The sequence below is a fragment of the Cetorhinus maximus genome, chromosome 26 (assembly GCF_964194155.1).
Source record: "Cetorhinus maximus chromosome 26, sCetMax3.hap1.1, whole genome shotgun sequence".
NCBI lineage: Eukaryota > Metazoa > Chordata > Chondrichthyes > Lamniformes > Cetorhinidae > Cetorhinus > Cetorhinus maximus.
Window position 1 is genome coordinate 5902650 of NC_135904.1, and position 21146 is coordinate 5923795.

The 21146-nt window shown below is 41.7% G+C and overlaps 1 protein-coding gene across 2 annotated transcripts in view; it reads right to left on the bottom strand.

Moving 5' to 3' along the window:
- Positions 1 to 21146, bottom strand: part of chd2 (chromodomain helicase DNA binding protein 2) — a 91221-nt gene that overhangs the window by 51506 nt on the left and 18569 nt on the right. The window contains exons 3-8 of one of the 2 annotated variants that reach the window (XM_078530023.1): positions 14170 to 14392; positions 10645 to 10731; positions 8365 to 8423; positions 4491 to 4655; positions 2280 to 2414; positions 263 to 396 (exon numbers count right to left, since the gene is read on the bottom strand). In XM_078530023.1, coding sequence (XP_078386149.1) covers positions 263 to 396; positions 2280 to 2414; positions 4491 to 4655; positions 8365 to 8423; positions 10645 to 10731; positions 14170 to 14392 — 803 coding nt within the window. Of the gene's footprint in view, positions 1 to 262; positions 397 to 2279; positions 2415 to 4490; positions 4656 to 8364; positions 8424 to 9290; positions 9351 to 10644; positions 10732 to 14169; positions 14393 to 21146 lie in introns of those variants that run through there. The other variant, XM_078530024.1, reaches the window with a different exon arrangement.

Consider the following 21146-nt stretch of genomic DNA (forward strand, 5'->3'; position numbering starts at 1 on the left):
TTATTTCTAAATTTTTCAGATTTCCAGCAGAGTGTTTTTTTTATTTATCTTGTGCCCTGGGGAAACAGAAATCCTACTTCTATATTCAGGAGATCTTAGCAGTTTTCTATTTCCAGTCCAAAGTTTCCATAATCCTTAAGTAGCCAGAAGAGAAACCTATCATTTCAAAGACATTTTAGATTCAGAAACAGGGGCTTTTTCTTCTGCCAGCTGGGGCGATTAACAGGGAGGGATGGCACGTGCCATTCTGCACTCATCTCACCTCCTTTTTTCCAAATGCGGGATTCAATCACTTTCTCAATGGTTTCACTGTCATCATTCTCCTCCCGTGCTGGCTCTCCTGTAACTTCGATGAGATCATCTGAATCAGTCTCAAAATCATCATCTTCTTTATAACTGAAAACATAATGATAGTCAGATTATGACAAGCCATCCTCTGCCTCCCTTGGGACTGCAAATTAATCCTTTCCAAACCCAGTCAGGGGTTGCTGCACAGTTCCCATGGTTATCTCCCCTCATCGCCGATTTCAGGAAATGGGGGAGGGTGAAACACAAGAGGGCAATTACAATTCTCAGATTAGCATGGTAAATAGAATGCCGAGGAATGTGAATGTAGGAACTGAACAAATGTCAAATGAGAGGCCAGCCAATTGTCCAGGCTCAAATCCAAGCATAATGAGGTGTGCCAGTAAGGTCTAGTCAAGAGAAATCCAGAAGGATCCTCAAGACGGCAAGAAGCAAAGACCAGCTGAGGCTCAGACCCAGACTCTGCAAGCACCTGGAATAAGAGGAATAAAACTTTGAATCCTTTAAATAGGTTGCTCACCATGCATGGGATTTGTAAATTTAAAACTTCCTTTCCATTTATTTTCTTTTATTAACCTTTCTCCCTCAAAAGGTGGATTGATGCATTTCTACCAGGAGCAGCAGCCCTTTAGTGCCGTGCCCAGCTAGCCAATTTTGGACACATCTATTTTACAATTGGAAGGACAAAGGCATGGAAGATCGTAATGACCAACCTCAACCCCAATCTCATCCAAGACAAAAACGGCAGACATGAAATGGTTCAGATAAGGTATATCCAGAATGCTAGACAAGATAAGGTGCTACACAAATATTATTAAAATTTAAAACAGGGTAAGATACGCATTAATAATACATGGAGACAGTGGCAATGTCACTGGGCTAGTAATCCAAAGACCCAGGCTAATGTTCTGGGCACATGGGCTCAAAACACACCAAGATGGAATTTAAATTCAATTAATAAATCTGGAATATAAACCTGGACTCAGTTATGGTGCCCATGGCAATGATCACCAATTGTTGTAAAAACCCATCTGGTTCACTAATGCTCTTTAGGGGAGGAAATCTGCCATCCTTACCCAGTCTGGCTTACATGTGACTCCGGACACACAGCAATGTGGTTGACTCTTAACTACCTAAAATGGCCTAGCAAGCAACTCAGTTTAAGGGCAATGAGGAATGGGCAACAAATGCTGGCCTTGCCAATGATGCCCACATACCATGAAAGAATTCTTAAAAAATTACAATAGGAAACTCCTGACACCAGGAAGTCAGAATGATTTGCACAATGGAGCCATAGGCTGATAGCTACACTGGTATAACAAAGGAAGCATGCTGAACATTCATATACTACTAATCCACAGTGTAATTACAAGGCTACAGATTGTACAGGAGTTCTAAGCATGACTGGGACACCTAGGATCTGTGATAAGGATGGCACCATTGAGGTATATGGGGTTTTCTTGCCCTTGACTTGTCTCGTGTTACCATCTACAAATGCACTGCAGGAACTCACCGAGGCTCCTTAGACAGCACCTTCCAGATCAACTACCACTACCACCTAGAAGGACAAGGGCAGCAGACACATGGGAACACCACCGCCTGCAAGTTCCCCTTCAAGCCACTTACCATCCTGACTTTGAAATATATTGGCCGTTACTTCACTTTTGCTAGGTCAAAATCCTGGAACTCCCTCCCTTACAGCACTGTAGGTGTATCTACACCACATGGACTGCAATAGTTCAAGAGACAGCTCACCATCACCTTCTCAAAGGCAATTAGGAATAGGCAATAAATGCTGGGCTACACCCATATCCCATGAATAAAAAAAACAAAAAAATCCATTCCTCATCTATACCTCAGGCAAAATTCAATTTCACAGCACCGACCCCTTAAGGTGACAAACTCAGTTCAGAGTGAGGTTTTCAAAGGCTTAAAGAAGGACTTTCAGACAAAGTCTCAGGCTCCACACTAACCTCACATTTTTTGTCACACACTTGCGTGTCTGTCGTTTGGGAGTGTCGTCGTCATCATCATCATCAGAAGAATCCCTTCTCCTTTTCTTTCCCCTCCGAGTTCTCTGTCTTTTAACTTGAGTCCTGGCTGGTGGTCTAGAGAAATTACAATCGTCAATAGGTAAGAAGAGATTTCTAAGCAATGAGTACTACTAACAAAGAGACAGTCTACCAGTGGAGTGTGATCTCAGGGTCAATCATGTCCTTTGTTTGCAGGTTGGTCTGTGGTTCCAGCACCAAGTAAAACCAACTTTCTGGACTGCTGGTGGACCCGTCTCTTTAGTGGTGCTGCTGGAAGGGTTCCTTTCCCGACCAAAACCCAACATCTTTTTTAAAAAGAGGAATCAAAGAGAGGGGTGCTCGATAAAGCATAATTAAAGCCCATGGGATTAAAAAGGGCAGTGAATTTTGTGCTCATGCAATTAGCTATAGGACAGAGAGCAGATAGTACTGGTGACAGGCTGTTTATCAGTCTGGATGAAGTTTACAGGGGGATTCCCCAGGGGTCAGTGTTGGGACCATCGCCTTTGGAGCAGGTGTAGGCCCCTCAAGCCTGCTCCACCAGTCAATGTACACTGATCCCTGGACTGGGGTGTTCAGGATATAATTCTGCAGATGACAAAACTCAGTAATGTAGTGAACAGTAAAGAGGATAAAAACAGACTCCCAGAGGACGCAGACAGACTGATGAAATATGTATAGGCACATGGCAGAGAAATGTTTCTTTTTTTTTGTTCTTGGGGTGTGGGTATCGCAGGCAAGGCCAGCATCAGGTGGCGGTGGTGAGCTGCCTTCTTGAACCACTGCAGTCCATGTGGTGTAGGTACATCCACAGTGCTGTTGGGGAAGGAGTACCAGGGTTCTGACCCAGCGACAGTGAAGGAACAGCGATATAATTCTACGTCAAGAGGTGCTGAAGTAGGAGATCAGCCATGGTCTCACTGAATGGTGGAGCCTACTCCTGCTCCTATTTCTTATGTTCTTATGGAGGAGAACTTGCAGGTGGAGGACTGAAGTGATTCATTTTAGTAGGATGAATCAGGAGTTGCAATATTAACTGTACAGTATAATTTTAAAAGCGGCACAAGAACAGAGAAACCATGGGGTGTATATACCCAAGCCTTTGAAGTCAGCGGGGACAAGTTGAGAAGGTTGTTAAAAAGGCATCACAATCTGGGGTTCAATAGAGGCACAGAGTGCAACAGCAAGGAAGTTATGTCAAACCTTTATAAAACACTGGTTAGGCCGCTGCTATTGTGGGCACCACATTTTAGGAAGGATGTCAGGGCTTTAGAGGATGGAGAGGTGATTTACTAGAATGGTGCCAGGAATGCAGGACTTCAGTTACGTGGAGAAACCAGCAAAACTGAATATTCTCCATATAGTACAGAAGGTTACGTGGAGATTTAATGGAGCTATTCAAAATCATGACTGGTTTTTGACAGAGTAAATAAGGAGAAACTGTTTCAGAGGCGGAAAGGTTAGTAACCAGAGGACATAGGTTTTAAGGTGATTGGCAAAAGAACCAGGAGGGAACACAAAGGAAAAAACATGTAGCGAGTTGTGATCTGGAAGGTACTGCCTAAAAGGATGGTGGAAGCAGATTCACTAACAGCTTTTAAAAAGGAAATGGATAAATAACTTGAAGGGAGAGAACCTGTAAGGCTAAGGATGAAGAACAGTGGAGTGAGATGAACTGGGTTGCTTTTCCAAAGAGCTGGCACAGGCATTAAGAGCTAAATGGCCTCCTTCCGTAATGGTTCGTGCTATGACTCTAAGTGAGAGGGTACAAGACAGGAAGTGTAAGCGAATGGATGAGAGCCCACAGTACTTTGCACCACAACTATTTGAATTGGTTAAGTAAATGTACAGACCACAAAGTTCCGATGGTTTCAATTTTAAAAATAAATCTAAGGTCTGATGTGAGGAAGCCATTTAATTTTAAGGCACCAACAGTTTTAAATTTAATTATGTACAGCAAAGATTTCCAAGTCAATAGCAGTCAAAAGCAACCTGAAGATGAGGAAAGTCTCCAACGACTATTTTTAGCTTAAAAAGACTGGAATTTTTATAAGGAATGTTTACAGGTGGTTACAAGCTGTGAATTGAAGTACAGCTGTCCTAGAGGAGTTCATAGCAACAGGCACGATAAAGACACTGCCCCCATCTCACCTCCTGGTAACTGGTCGACGGGCTCTGACTCTTCTTTCAGGTTCACTTTCAGCACTGCTAGCTGCCTCTTCTTCCTCCTCTTCATCCTCTTCTTCCTCCTCTTCCTCCTCCTCTTCTTTATCCTCCTCCTCCTCCTCTTCATTGTCAGATACTACATTTTTCCAACTGACACACAAATGGAATTAGACATTTAGTTCGATCGGAAAACAGGCACAATGGTGCAAAGATGACACGACATCAGTTAAAATTAAAAATATCCCAGTCACTATTGTGCCCACCTAGCACTGGAAGGGAAACTACACCCACAGTTTGCAGTTAGCACAGCTACACGTTGACAGTGACCCCATTCCATGTTTGCTTGGTTCATCATGCAAATAATTATAACAATCTGTTTCACTGCTAATGCAGCAACATGAAAAGAAACATTAAAGGAATAGGAATGAGGGGAAATGCTGGAAAAACAAGGCAGGTCAGTCAATGCCCAAGAGAAATGCTTCAATATTTTCCCTCGTTTCAAATGTTGACTTTGCTGTGTGTTTCTGTAATTTTCTGTCTACATTCCAAATTACCGTCATACTGCACAATTCCTTTAAAATCTCCTCTTGCAGGTGAGAAACCACAGTACAGCTTTGGGAAGGACAGCATAGAATTGGAAGGTGTAAAAGCATTTTTAATTGGTTCCTGGGGAATTTGAGCCAGCAGTGGTTTGCTTTAACCCACTTAACATCTTGCAACAGCGATAGCAACACATTGCACACTCTTGGATAAGACAAAAAAAGGGTTTTAATCTTGCCTAAAGTCATACTGCTGAATTTTACATTCAGTTTGCAAGGGAGAAGAGTGGGTCTGAGACTAGTATTTTATACTTAAATAAGGGTAACTATGTGGGTTACTGGGCTACAGGATAGGTCAACAGAGAAGAAGTGGCAGACACTTAAGGGGATATTTCAGAATATTCAGAGTAAGTAATTCCTACTATAAAGTAAAATTCTAAGGGGAGGACCCACCTTCCATAGTTAACTAAAGAAGTTAAGGAAAAACTTAAGGAAAAAGCATATAACTGCACAAAAATGAGTGACAGGTCAGATGATTGGTCAGAGTATAAAGAACAGCAGAGAATGACCAAAAGGTTAATCAGGAGAAAGAAATTATGAGTACGAGAGGGAGCTAGGTAGAAATGTAAAATCAGACAGCAAGATTTTCCACTGGTATTTAAAAAGGAAAAATGTAAACTGAATGTTGGTCCTCTGGAGAGTGGCAATGAGGAGTGTTAATAGTAGATAATAAGGGAATAGCAGGTGAAATGAACAAATCAGGTGGTGGAGGGGAAGTTGGTGAAATTACAATCACTAGGGAAGTGGTACTGAGCAAACTGATGGAGCTGTGGGCTGCACAAGTCTCCAGGTCCTGATGGACTTCATCCTAGGGTCTTAAAGGTGTTGGCTGAGGTAGTGGATGCGTTGGTGTTAATTTTCCTAAATTCACTAGATTCTAGAAAGGTTCCATCAGACTAGAAAGTAGTAAACATAACCCTTCTATTCAAGAGAGAGGCAGAAAACAGGAAACCATAGGCCAGTTAGTTTGACGTCTGTCATGGGAAGGTGTTAGAATTGATCATCAGGAGGTTATAGCTGGGCATTTAGAAAAGCTGAGGGTAATCGGGAAGAGTCAACATGGTTTTGTGAAAGGGAAATCATGTTTAATCAATTGATTGAGCTCTTTAAAGGAATAACATGCACTGTGGATAAAGGGGAGCCTGCAGACGTACTGTACTTGGATTTCCAGGAGGCATTTGATAAGGTGCCACATCAAGGTAATTTCAGAAAATAAAAGCTCATGGTATAGGAGTTAACACATTAGCCTGGATAGGCGATTGGCTGGCTGGCAGAAAACAGAGTATGCATAAATGGGTCTTTTTCTGATTGGCAAGATGTGACGAGTGGGGCCTCAACATTTTAACAAATTATAGCTATGGCTTAGATGAGGGGAGCGAAGGCATGGTAGCTAAATTGCAGATGACACAAAGATAGGTAGGAAAGTATATTGTGAAGAGGACATAAGGAGGCTGCAAACAGATATAGATAAGTTGAGTGAGTGGGCAAAAATCTGGCAGATGGAGTATAATGTGGGAAAATGTGAAGTTGTTCACTTTGGCAGGAATAATAAAAAAGCAGTGTTACTTAAACGGAGAACATCTGCAGAATTTCAAGGTGTAGTGGGATCTAGGTGTTCTAGTGCACGAGTCACAAAAAGTTAGGCCCCAGGTACAGCAAGTAATAAAGAAGGCTAATGGAATGCAATTCCTTATTATGAGAGGAATTGAACATAAAAATAAGAATGTTATGATTCAGTCGTACAGGGTATTGGTAAGACCACATCTCGAATAGTGTGTGCAGTTTTGGTCTCCTTATTTAAGGAAGGATGTAAATGCGTTGGAGACAGTTCAGAGGTGGTTTACTAGATTTATACCTGGAATGAGCGGTCTTATGAGGAAAGGTTGCACAGACAGAGCTCGTTTCCACTGGAGTTTAGAACAGTGAGAGGAGACTTGAATAAAATATAAAAGATCCTGAACAGTCTCGAAAAGGTGGATGTGGAAAGGATGTTTCCTCTTGTGGATGCTGCCCAGAACTAGAGGGCACTGTTTTAAAATTAGGGGTCACCCTTTTTAGGACAGAGATGAGGAGAATCTTTTCTCTGAGGGTTGAGACACTTTGGAACACTCTGCCTTAGAAGGCAGGGTTACTGAATATTTTTAAGGCGAAGGTGGATAAATTCTTGTTAGGCAAGGGAATCAAAGGTTATCAGGGGCAAATGGGAATGTGGTGGAATCCAAAATACAAACAGATCAGCCATGATCTTATTGAATGGCGGAGCAGGCTTGAAGGGGCTGAATGGCCTACTTCTGTTCCTATTTCTTCTGTCCGTATAATGCCTAAGCCAAAATGCCCTTCTTTATAGATCGTTCAGCGCCAGGAAAATCAGGAAAAAAGTCAGCTGGAAGCAGAGCCTACTGCAGCACTGCCCCTTGCATTTTACAATGGGCAGATGATGCACAAGTTTGTATCCAGGACTTGCCATGCTTAGCTCCCAATATTAGACCAATGTCATAAGGTAATAGCCATCCCAGAAACTTTCTTGAATACAGCTCTTAATGCCTGATTCCTGAACAGCAGCTGGGAGCATATCACCTAACCTCTGCTGAGTGACAGTGCAAATAGGAAGATGTAAGGGAGCGTGACACTACACCTAACCTCTGCTAAACTGAATCTCAGAGGTTGATGGGACGATATATAGGGAGCCTCCTCTCTTCATCTAACCCATCCTGTGCTTGACCTGAAAGCACTTGATGCAGACCCTAGCTGCCTATAATTAAAAATGCCCCATTCTACAGAATCAACAGTCCCTACCAAAATCTAACACACACAAATTAAAAATTAATGCATGACCTAAGCACTCAATGAAATCATATACACTCTGCACAAGACATCAGCAAGCACATATCTGAAACACAAAACATAGGGGAGGCAGTGGCATAGTGGTATTGTCATTGGACTGGTATTCCAGAGACCCAGGGTAATGCTCTGGGGACCCGAGTATGAATCCCACCACGGCAGATGGTGAAATTTGACTTTTAAAAAAAAATTGGAATTAAAAGTCTGATGATGACCATGAAACCATTGTCGATTGTTTTAATGTCCTTTAGGGAAGGAAATCTGCTGTCCTTACCTGGTCTGGCCTACATGTGACTCCAGACCCACAGCAATGTGGTTGACTCTTAAATGCCTGATTGAGGGCAATTATGGATGGGCAATAAATGCTGGCCCAGCATCGCCCGCTTCCCATGAACAAATTTTTTTAAAAAAAGACTCACTTTGTGGCTCTTCTTCTCCCTCGTCGCCTTGGAGTCTCATTCTCAGAGTTTTCACTGCTCTGTTTTAAAAGAAAAAGTTTTACATTGAGTCTTTCAGCCCATTTTCTTCTTCCACTCATATACACAATCTCCCAAGACCAGCCCCAACTATTGTCTCAGCAAATCTCAAGCACTGCATACATCAATTAAACAGATTAACTTTTTGCTACCGTCGGGCATGCTTGTAGGGGTGTTGCACCTGTAATACACTGGTCCCTCCCACATCCAATCACTCCTATTCCAGCTAGGTACACTGCCAAACTTGTCCATCAATATTATGTACCATTTGCAAATTACTGGCTCTTGCTTAACTCTGCTCCATTTTCTTTCCCCTCTCATCACCCTCCGCCACCCACTCACCCCACCACCCCCCCACCCCCCGTCTCACTTCCCACCATTTCAGGTTTCTACACACTCCAAGCCACTCTGTTGACACATAAGGAGTCTCATTCCAGCAGCAACACTGTTTCCTGATTAACAACACTTCACAGGAATCAGTCACGAATTGGAGCAACATGGTGTGAAGGGGAAGGGAAAACCCAAAGAGGTGAAACAGAGGAAAATCAAATCATGGTGGGGCGGGTGGAGTAAAAGATTTGTTCAGTTCACCTACTACTGGAGAGTATCTTAGGTTAGAAGTTATCCGACTCCACAGTGATCATGTCTCCTTTGAACAATTGCCTTACACATATTGCATATGCTGTGACATTAAAACTTATGACTGAAGTTTTCACAGATAATTTTGCAGAACTGCTGCATTCTGATTGTAAATCCTACTGCTCCCTACAGCTTGTTTTAAAAAAAAATCTTACAATCCAACTCAGTTTTAAGTCAGTCTGTCTGCTTCCAACTCATAAGTTGATAGATTTTTTAAAAAAAAACTTTACCAACAAGCAACTCTCCCCACGATTGGGAATAAACTCTTCAGTCATTGATTCAGGCAGGTCAGGTGAACTTGACATGGGATGAGCCCTCAGAAAATTACTTAAGAATTCGACCAACTACTTCGCTGAAAGGCAGACTGTAAAAGAAGCAGATCTGTGCAGAACGGTAAACTACATAACAGTGACTGCACTTCAAAAGTAATTTGGTGCATAGGAAGCTCTTTGGGATTCCCTGAGGTGCTAAATAAATGCCACAAAGAAAATGAGGCAAGCATTAAACAGATTGGATCCAGAGATCCATGTGTCAATGAGGCAAATTGGCACTTATCAATAAAAGATATTAAAGTTATTAGTGTCCCATACATTTCACAGTGAGGAGGAGCTTCAGAGTAGAACTGTATTACTAAGCATAAGATGTTTCTTGTCTTCCATTAAGAGATTTCACTCACTTCCCTTGGACATGTTCCATTTATGACTCACTCGAACAACTAGTCACCCACCAAAGGATGACTTGCATAATGCCTTGAATGCTGTACTTACTGGAAGAGGGGAGTAGGAGGAGAAGGAGAATTGTAAACTTGCTGGTGGATTAGTATATCTTCAAATGAGAAACCATAGTGAAATCTGTGTTTAATTATCTGATTCAGGAATGATCAACATGGGTTAAGAACCAACTTCAGCTGCTCTTTGTCTCAACACACAAAATAAAGTTCACTATGACAGTTCAATTATCTGTATTACACAATGTCAATTCTATTGTAGAGGCTGGAGGTCTAAGGCTTGATCTCCGCCTGTGTTGAGGAAGTGGATCTTAATCAGGGCAATCAAATGGCCTCAGCACCTTCCTCCGCTAAGAAAAAGGGGGAAGATAAGTCAGCCAGGCTTCTAGCAGTCAAAGCACACATGGTCTAACTCTACGCAAATAATATGGCTGCTCTGGGGATAAATCAGAGGACGCAATGCCAATGCCTGTGAAACAGTTTCCAGCTGCGAAAGGCAGCTACATGAAGAGGTGTGGAGGTGATGATGGGAGGGACGGGGCAGGGGGAGAAAGGAAGAAATTCAATCACCTGCCATGGGAAGAATAGGTAGAAACCGAAGCATTAGGGTACAAGTCTAAGGGCACATTATTGCCGTAGTTGCTGACTTAGCATAAAAAATTTACATTGGCATTCTACACCAATAATGTAGCATAATACTTTCATTTGCTACGACATATCAGGAAAAACCCGGACCATTTTAAACATTGCTGCAGGTACAGAACCTTCACAGAAATGTTGGGAATGATTATGTGCTGCCATTATGAAGGTGGTCACTGAATGCTTGGTTTTAAATACTTATTTTCTCCACTACTCACCTCAGGTCCAGCGTTAAGTCGAGCCGGTTCCTGTCTGCTGCGGTTTGACCTCCTAACCCCATAAACATCTGGATATTCTTCCCACATCTGCAATATAAACAGACCATCATAAGGCCTGCACCCTCCCACCACTTTAATTATACTAGAATTTAATAGAAAAATTAAAAACATGCCTTAATTAGAATATTAACAAAACACGGTTTAAAGTAGGATTTTTAAAATTGGTTTTGAGAAATTCCTATTTAAAACTATTTATATCTTCAAGTAAAACAGTTCTACTATGAAAACAAAGGATCGACACCAACTGTGGTGTGTACTGATGTGCTTCTGGGATCCGAATAACTTTAAGAAAATCCACAGAATGATACACTGGACAAATTCTTAAATATTATACCAACACCAGTGAGGTATAGGAAAAATTGCCCAAAAGTTATTAAGTTTTAACACTGTGTTTTAAACTCAGAAAATCATTACCATCACGAGTACTTCATTCAGCTATGATGCAGCTCAATGTACCCTCTCCATACACAATCCAAGTTTGGGTGATCAAAATTTGTAACTGTATCAGCAGCTGGTCACAGTATAAAACTATCACTCCTGCTGTTACATTTTACTGACAGACTAGCTTGTGATGAGTAGGAAATCACTACTGCATGAAAATTTCACAGCTCCTCCACCACTACTTCTCTGAAATCCTAGTGATGGCACTGGGACATATCACTGATCCAGAAACAAGAGGAGGAAGCTCAACAAGGGTATCCACTCCAAATATTCCTGAGGCTATTTCCTGTTTTAAAAACATGCAATCTTAGCTTGGTTATCAGTCAGGCACACATCAGTGTTGAACCCCTTTTATTAACCCTTCTCTCCGTCAGGGTCAAACCTTCAGAGAAACCGACTGATTTCATGTTATTAAATGTGAAACGTGGAGAATTGCTAAAGCTTCTCTTCGCATTGCAAATAACAAGAATTTCATACTAGGAAAAGCACACCAGCCGAATGAAAACTCCTCCTTTCACAGCTAACCAAAGTCGACATTGCCTGTGATTGCTCATGCCAGCTTTCGGAGGCAGGGGTTTGTATTCCACACTTGGTGAAGGGTCAAAGGCCAAGTGCAGCAGCACCAAAATTGAACAGAGTAGACGGTGATTGTAGTTGGGTGACACCAAACTTGGGTTTCAATATTAGAAGCAAAGACTGAGCAAACCAGTTCCACTGGAGAAGGAGGAGAATCAACCCATCTTGTTCCCATTAACACTTAATGTGAGTGAAGTGCAACATACACGTATCATAATAACATTGGAAAAAGTCACCAAGACTAAGATGGTACACTTTCTTTTGAAGAAGATGGCTGAGGTTATTTAGGGGGTGAATCATTCTTTAGAAAGCTCAGCCCCACAAGGTGATATTTTTCTACCATCACCAACTTTACAAAGAACACAAGAGCCGGGCAGAATATTAATTGGTCATTTACCTGTATGCTGTTGGGAGAATATTATTGGTATAGAACAACTGTGTTTGAGAATTGCTGAAAAAGGAGACATGTCAAAGCTTTTTGTCTTGCACTCATCAGGACACTATGCAAGAATACCAATATAAGGGGCAAAACAACAATTTATACTGTATGAGCAACAGGTGAAGCTAGCTGTTTCAAGCTGCTACTGTGCAGTAGCAACACAAGTGGCATTCACCATCAACAGGATGCTACCATCAAGGCAAAAAGACGTTCTGCCTATCACATAAATGATTACTGTGGTATATGAATTTCAGTGCCAACATGATGCCAGGTTTGTAGGCCGTACATCCCAAAGACTGGCAGATCATATGGAGCAGCATGTCCCAGCTGCTGTTCACAATGGGCAAGGTACAGAGCATACCCAGCCAGGCAGTGCTTGCAAAATTCAAAATAGTGTCCCACATTAGATGTGATTCCGCGATTGGACAGCATTTGCTAAATAATCCTCAGCTCGCTAAGAATTATGCTGAGAACCAATTTAAGGTGGTCAGTCGGGCTCATAGTATGACGCATCTGCGTGTACTGAAAGCTACATATATTAATACACAGGGCCCTGTTCATTGTAGACAGAAAGAACATGTACACACATTGCGCCTGTTTCAGCTAAACAAAATAAGTGACAGCCATTCACTGATGCATTCCTCAGGGCAATGCCTTGACTAATCAAGGTCAAGCTGCCTGGTTTAACTTTCAAGCAATGCTTGGCAGTTAACTGTCAGTCACCATCACTGGTGCATTCTCCATGGCAACGTCTCTATCAGAGTTCATTTGCCCACCAATCAGCACTCTCTTCTCATACAGTATAAATTAGTTTTTTTCCCCCTTATATTGGTATTCTTGCGAAGTGTCCTGATGAGTGCAAGATGAAAAACTTTGACATGTCTCTTTTTTCAACAATACTGAAGTTCTGCATTGCCAAATGACTAACTGTGTTTTCTAATGTTATACTGAAATGCAAAAAAATAACATTTCTTGCATGCCCTAACATGTTTAAGACATTTCAATATAAGATGGCAGAGATATGCAAGTATTATTTTAAGGGGGCCCTAAAGACTCATTACTGATTCAGCCATTACGCCAGTAAAATCACATTACAAAGGACAAGTATAGAACATGAAATACAAGTTTTATTTTGTCCAGTTCTAAGGTTTGAATATTGGAGAATTCTATCTCAAATTAGCATCCATATTATCAAAAATGTCAAATTTCACCCACAATGTGGTATCAGAGAGGAGCCCAAACCTGTCCTCTCCCAAATTCCACGTACACGCACTTTCTGGTCCAAATATTGTGTGGCTAATCATAGCACTTCAAACCTGGGAAATTTCTCTGGTCAGATGGTTGCTTTCCTGCCTTCAGGATTGAATCTACTGCTATCAGTGCTCAGCATTCCCAGCACCAAAAGTAATACTAATACTAGCGTGTGCCACATCACGGCCATACTTACTGAACAAGGAGCAAGTCAGTTCTAACTGGCATGTTCATGCTACTGAACTTTCAGATGCCATCTGAAGAGAGGACTTGTACAGAAAAAGCTCACAGGTACAGGGAATGCAGGAGGTGCCTGTGAACTTCTGTTAGACAGGGAATCCAACTCTTGATGGGTAGAAAGCATAAAAGGGTCAAAGAAATAGAAAACTGAGATTCTTCCCCCTCCCTGTAGCTCCCAATAATTAAGGTGTCCATATTTTTATTTGAAGACTGGACAGGCGACTTTGAGTAGGCTGGCCACAGATTTCTGCAATGTAAAGGCCACGATTTGGTTTCTTAAATCAAAGTCCATTTTTCCTATTTCATTCGGTGTCCCAAGATGTGACTAATAGAGTCATAGAGTTACTGGGATTTTCATCAGTGTTATTGCTATATCCTAGTTGTTATTGGGATATACCAAACATAGAAGTTCCATACGTACAAAGGGGCACTTCTAACCTAGTCTCCTACAGAAGGGTAAAGCATGCTACGAGCTCTGATACTTGAATTACAACAACCATTTATTTTCTAAAAGGTACCTTTTTAACATCCGCTATCCTCTCCTTCTTACTCAATGGCTTGTCCTTGTTCTCTGTGGCAGCTTGCTGTAATTTGGATCCAGCCGATTCACTTTCCGATTCAGACTGGGATTCCGATGATTCCGAACTGCTATTGTTAGACTCACTTCCTTGTTCACTTTCCGACTGGCTGCCTGATTCCGATCCTGAGGCAGAGTGGTTGGATTCTTCTGAAGCCGAGTTGCTGTAGAGGTAGAAAACAAAACATGAGCACAGCCAGGTCACTCCACACTTGTATTCACAGCAGGACCTGGTTCCCACGCCACCCCCCGCCCCCCACATCCAACCCCACCTCTCTTCCCCCCCATGCCACCCGCCAAGTACTCATTAGAAAAGGAAAGTTAAAGGCAAAAATAAAAATATAGGTAGCCGGTTGATGAATTTGCAAGCTGTGCAGAGAATAGGTTAATGAAAGTAAGACACGCTAACTTGGGAGAGATTCTCAGTTGGCCCTAATACAACTTTCAAGCAGAGAAAGTACACAGAAAAAAAATGGAAGGCAAATAGAAAGTCCGATTGAGATATACAAATTCACAATCACAGGGGCAGCTCTTATTTTTGTCCATCGGCAATATTATGGGAAAGCAAGCAACACCTTATTTAAAAATTAATAAGCCTTGGAAAGACAATCCTTTTGTCAACAACGTGATCCTGGAGGAAAGAATAGGAATCAAGTGAAAAGTTGCCAGAGAGGCACAGCAGGAAGAACAGAAAAGCAAAATACTGCAGATGCTGTGTATCTTAAAGAAAAACAGAAAATGCTGAAGTTTCTCAGCAAGCCTGGCAGCATCTGTGGAGACAGAAACCAAATTAATATTTTTCGACTATGATCCTTCATCAGAATTGGGGAAAGCTTAAGAAATGTAATAGGTTTTAAGCAATTGAAAGGGGGGAGGGTTTGGAAAGCAAGGGGGAAGGTCTGTGATAGGGCAGAAGACAGGAAAGACTAAATGACCAAAGGGTTTGTGGTGCAGGGCCAAAGGGAGCGAGGTAACAGGACAAATAAAAAATCCAAAGATATGTCTAGGGGAGGTGTGAATGGCAGAATGATGAACAGTTGACACCTAAAAACAAAAAAGAACAATGAAACTAAAACCGCCAAAGAAAGAGTAAACAAAATGGGGGCAGAGGTTACATTCTAAAATTGTTGAACTCAATGTTGAATCCAGAAGACTGTAAAAGTGCCTAATCACAAGATGAGGTGCTTTGCCTCAAGCTTGCATTGGGCTTCAATGGATCAGGACAGCAGGCCAAAGACAGAGAGGTCAGTGTGAGATGGTGGTGGAGAATTTAAATAACAGGTGCACAGATCACTAGTGGCACAGGTTAGTAAGGCTGTAAAATAGCGAATCAAAGCACTGGATTTCACACCTAGTAGGACAGAATTGAAAACCAGAGATCATCTGTTCAAGTTGTACAGGTGAGGCTTGGAGTACTGCGATCAGTTCTGGTCTCCATATTATAAAATTGGTAGAGGCAATGGAGAAGGTGCAAAACTTATTTACTAGCACGATATCAGAATGGAGAGATATCAGCAAAGATGAAACAAGCTTGGGACTTTTCCCTAGAAAAGACTGAAAGGTGACCAGATTGGGGTCTTTAAATTTTTGAAATGGTTTGACTTGGTAGATGTAGAGGTAATGTTTCCATTTACAGGCAAGACCAGAACTGGGGGCCATAAATACAAGATGGTCACTAATAAATCCAATAGTGAATTCAGGAGAAAATTCTTTTCAGAGACCGGAAAGGATGTGGAACCTGCTACCAAAATGATAGTGGAGACGAGCAGCATAGATGCATTTAAATGAAAGCTAGATAAACACACCACAGATAAGAGTAGAACGACACGTTGATGGGGTTAGATGAAGAGGGGTGGGAGGTGGTTCTTGTGGAACCAAATAACTTGTTTCTATGTTGTAAGTACTTGGTAATATATTGGCTGGCTGTGTATCCCCACCGAAAAACGTGCCTTCATCTCAACTGCCGGGCAGTAATTTAAATTATATTGAGGGTATGAGCAGAGGGGCAAGCAACAAAATGATAGGCTCAAGCGACATCCTGTGCAATTCTGAAACTAGTTTTTACACAAATCTACACAGCAACACAGAAATGGAATGTGAGGCCATGTCCTTTGCCATCTCAAACAGGTCCTCTGTGCAGCCAAGTCAGAACCTGACTTCAGCGCTCAATCCAGGTTTACACTATAGTACAATGTTGAGGGAGTGCAGGATTGTTGGAGGTGCAGCCCTTCAAGTGCCATTTTAACCCATTGGTTCTTAAACTTTTTAATCTGTTGACCATTTAGGTGGGGCAAAAGACCTGGTCCTACCCTACCTGCTTTCACTTGCCCCCACAAAAAAATTAATCAGAATTAATGGGGATGAATAGCGCAGCTTTTGATGACACACCAATAAGGTGATGTCTGGTTCTAAGCTGTGGGGCTTCAGTACCATGTTCAGACGGTTCATCCTCCTGGTTTTTAGCCCCACATGACCCTTCAAGGGTCACGAGGACTCGAAACGTCAACTGTGCTCTTCTCCGCCGATGCTGCCAGGCCTGCTGAGTTTTTCCAGGTATTTCTGTTTCTGTTTTTGTTTTTGTTTTGGATTTCCAGCATCTGCAGTTTTTTGTTATTATAGCCATTCCAATCATTCCTGTTTGTGGGATCCTACTATGCACAGAATAGTTGGTAAGATTAGATGGGGAGAAACTGCCTCCAATGGTGAGATACTTGGTAACCAGAGGGCACAGATTTCACGTGAAGTCTGGGGTTGAGGGTTGAGACTTTATTTTTTAAAAACATAGTTATGATGACCTGGAATATACTGAAAAGGTGATGAAGCAGATTCAACAATATTTTTCAAAGGGGAATTGGATAGACACTTGAAAGAGATGAAAATTTCAGAGTTAGAGGGAAAGTGCAAGGGGATTTAAAATGTCCTTAGCCACGGGTGAGGTGCCGGAGGATTGGAGGGTATCTCATGTTGTTCCGTTGTTTAAAAAAAGGCTCCAAAAGTAAACCAGGTAATTACAGGCCAGTGAGCCTGACGTAAGTAGTAGGTAAATTATTGGAAGGCGTTCTGAGAGATCGGATATATAATTATTTGGACAGCCAAGGGCTGATTACGGATAGTCAGCATGGCTTTGTGCGTGGTAGGTCGTGTTTAACGAACCTTGTAGAGTTTTTCGAGGAGGTTACCAAGAAAGTAGATGAAGGAAAGGCTGTGGATGTTATCTACATGGACTTTAGTAAGGCCTTTGACAAGGTCCCACATGGGAGGTTAGTTCAGAAGGTTCAGACACTTGGTATCCATGGAGAGGTTGTAAACTGGATTCGAAATTGGCTGCGTGGGAGAAGACAGAGAGTGGTAGTGGATGATTGCTTCTCAGACTGGAGGCCTGTGACTAGTGGTGTGCCTCAGGGATCTGTGCTGGGACCATTGTTGTTTGTTGTCTACATCAATGATCTGGATGATAATGTGGTGAATTGGATCAACAAGTTTGCTGATGACACTAAGATTGGAGGCGTTGTGGACAGCGAGGAAGGCTTTCAAAGCTTGCAGAGAGATCTGGAGCAACTGGAAAAATGGGCCAGAAAATGGCAGATGGAATTTAATGCAGAAAAGTGTGAGGTGTTACATTTTGGAAGGTCAAACCAAGGTAGGACATACACAGTAAATGGTAGGGCACTGAGGAGTGCGGAGGAACAAAGGGATCTGGGAGTTCAGATACATAATTCCCTGAAAGTGGCGTCACAGGTAGACAAGGTTGTAAAGAAAGCTTTTGGCATACTGCCCTTCATAAATCAAAGTATTGAGTATAGGAGTTGAGATGTTATGGTGAGGTTGTATAAGACATTGGTGAGGCCAACTTTGGAGTATTGTGTGCAGTTCTGGTCGCCGAACTACAGGAAGGATATCAGTAAGATTGAGAGAGTGCAGAGAAGATTTACTAGGATGTTGCTGGGTCTTAAGGAGTTGAGTTACAGGGAAAGGTTAAACAGGTTAGGACTTTATTCCTTGGAGCGTAGAAGAATGAGGGGAGATATGATAGAAGTTTACAAAATTATGAGGGGTATAGACAGAGTAAATGCGAGTAGGCTCTTTCCACTTAGATTAGGAGAAATAAACACGAGAGGACATGGCTTTAGGGTGAAAGGGGAAAGGTTTATGGGGAACATTAGGGGGAACTTCGTCACTCAGAGAGTGGTGAGAGTGTGGAACGAGCTACCATCTGACGTGGTAAATGTGGGCTCACTCTTAAGTTTTAAGAATAACTTAGATAGATACATGGATGGGAGAGGTCTGGAGGGTTATGGACTAGGTGCAGGTCAATGGGACTAGCGGAATAATATTTCGGCACAGACTAGAAGGGCCGAATGGCCTGTTTTCTGTGCTGTAGTGTTCTATGGTTGGTTCTGTTCTGGGGCTGTGTTCTGACTAAAGGTCATCAACCTGGCATGTTAAGTCTGCTTTTCTCTCTCCACAGATGTTGTCAGGCTTGCAAAGTACTTCCAGCATTTTCTATTTTTATTTCAGATTTCCAGCATCCACCGCATTTTGCTTTCATATTAGGGAATCGGACTAATCAAATAGCTCTACCAAAGAGCCAGCACAGGCATGACATGCTGAACATCCCCTTTCTGTGCTCTTAACATTCAGTGTTATTAAACCTGAGCGCTCAGTTTCCTGGAGATGCTGCTACCCACGCTCTCAGAACATTTAAAATGCATTCACTGTGGATAAACCGCTGCGCATGCACCAAGTTCTGTCTCGAGTGGCGAATTCCTTTGGAAGTTGGGCAGTAGAAGATAGCTACTGCCTGGGACTGAAATCTGCTACCCACAGTCTGAGACTGCGGCTTTTATAAATGTTCCCTCAACAGAAAAGCTGCACCATCAGATGAAACACCAGAGTGGAGGTAGAAATCTATTTAGTTGATTTACTCATATCTACTGGAACTAGGTGAGTCACTCACAAGGGGAGGGGGGTGAGAGTTCCAGTGGCAGTGCGTGCGCGCACGCACACCCCCACACAAATAAAGCTGGATGCATTTCAGATTAAAACAAAGAAAAGCAGGGAAACTTGACATGAAATTTAAGGGGGAACGGGTGGAAATCATTTTTCCTGGTCACAGAGGGTATTGCAGGAATAGGATCTAAACCCTGCCATTCAGATGCCACAACTCAATTTACTGATTAAGAGTCTGATTCTCAGGGGGAGGGGTAATTAATGATAATTGAGCAGCACTGAGGTACGCACGTGTCACGTCGAAGTATGAACTAAGTGTAAGGACCTGTGCTTAAATATTTAAAGAGCCAGGCCCCAGAAGACAGAAAATTGTGTCATTATTTTGTTCAAGACAGTGAAGTAATTTTTCAAATGGCAGCAGTGGTGTATGGACATGTAGCTTTATTTCTGATTCAGCAAAATGCTTCTCATCTCTAACACATCGAGGGAGGAGTTATCCTCTTTGTACGATGAAATCACAAGCAAATCATTTAAATTTTTCTGTAATGTGCGAAGAGGCAGGCTATAACTTTTAAGGTCACGACAAGCTCGTGGGGTTTGGGGGGTTGGGGGGGGGGAGGGGTGGTCTGAAAAGAAATACCATCCTCCAAGGCACCTTTTGTTTGTACTATGAATATAATTGTACAAAGATCATGCCTCTCTTCACTGATATTTCAGTAGCTCCACTGACTTGGGCCAATATCATTATCAGGCTTTGTCAATTTGCTCATGCTTTTTTTTATTTCAGTTGTATGGAGTTTCAATCAAATTCAGATTAAAAAAACAATATTAGGATTACAGGAGCAGAGACTGGAGTGCAGTATTGGGCCAGATGGACCTGACAATTATTCGTTTTATAAATATATACATTTATAGGTAAAGGCACACAAACTGAATCATCGCTTCAGGCCATACTTTGGGTTTCATTAAAATAACAAATGTTACAACATAATTGCATTAAAACACGGCATCACCAATATAAATGCCACAGCTGCAATCCTGCTGCAGATTATCACCATCATTAAAATCTAAAAATAACAAATTTACAGTAAATCTTAAGAGCCAAAGTCCAGATTTTGAGGCATTTTTCCCTTCAAATCAAATGGTCATACAGGAATGGAAAACATACATTCTTTTAAAACAACTTGATCTTCAATTAATGAAAATTAGTAATGACTGGTTCAAATAACCTGGGACAAACAACAGGATAAATCAGCCAGGGTTCCTGCACCTGGTTACTGTTCATGTTTCTCCTTGATGCAAAGGAAATGAGGTAGGGGCATGAACTGATACTGAAACAGGTTTCAGTCTAATAAATTAAAATTAGTTAACAGCCATTTATAAAGCACAGAGCAAAAGTCACTTGTAAACAATGGAAAGCACAAATCCCAAAATATTTCACTCATAATATGACAAAAGCAAGTGCAAGAATGGTCAAATTCAACCTAAAAGCTCAAAGCCGAATACTGCCATACAGATGCACCAGTATCTCTGAAATGGTTAAATGTGGAATCCATGTACACAATGTAAACAATATTTCCAAAAATCAATATTTACAGCACAGGAGTTTCTAATCCTTCTACACAAATAATACTGGAATTATTTATCATTCTAGTCTAAAGAAAGTATTCAGAGACATTTTAATTGCATGGAAGAATTTCAATATACGAGAAGCTAAAAATTGATTGTGTACAATTTGAATAACATTGGATTTTTAGTCCTCAGCATAGTGCAAGGCACAACAGAAAATATAACAGCTCTCAGCCAAGATACCCTCTAGTGACAGGAATATGCACAGCACAACACTGCATGGAGCAGCAGATGCTCGACGCAGCTCTGAACATAATTTACTGCTTTTTAGAAAAATAAAATTGTTATTAAAGCACCCAACCTGTGGAGGGGTTAATGGTGCCCTCATAAATGTAAAGA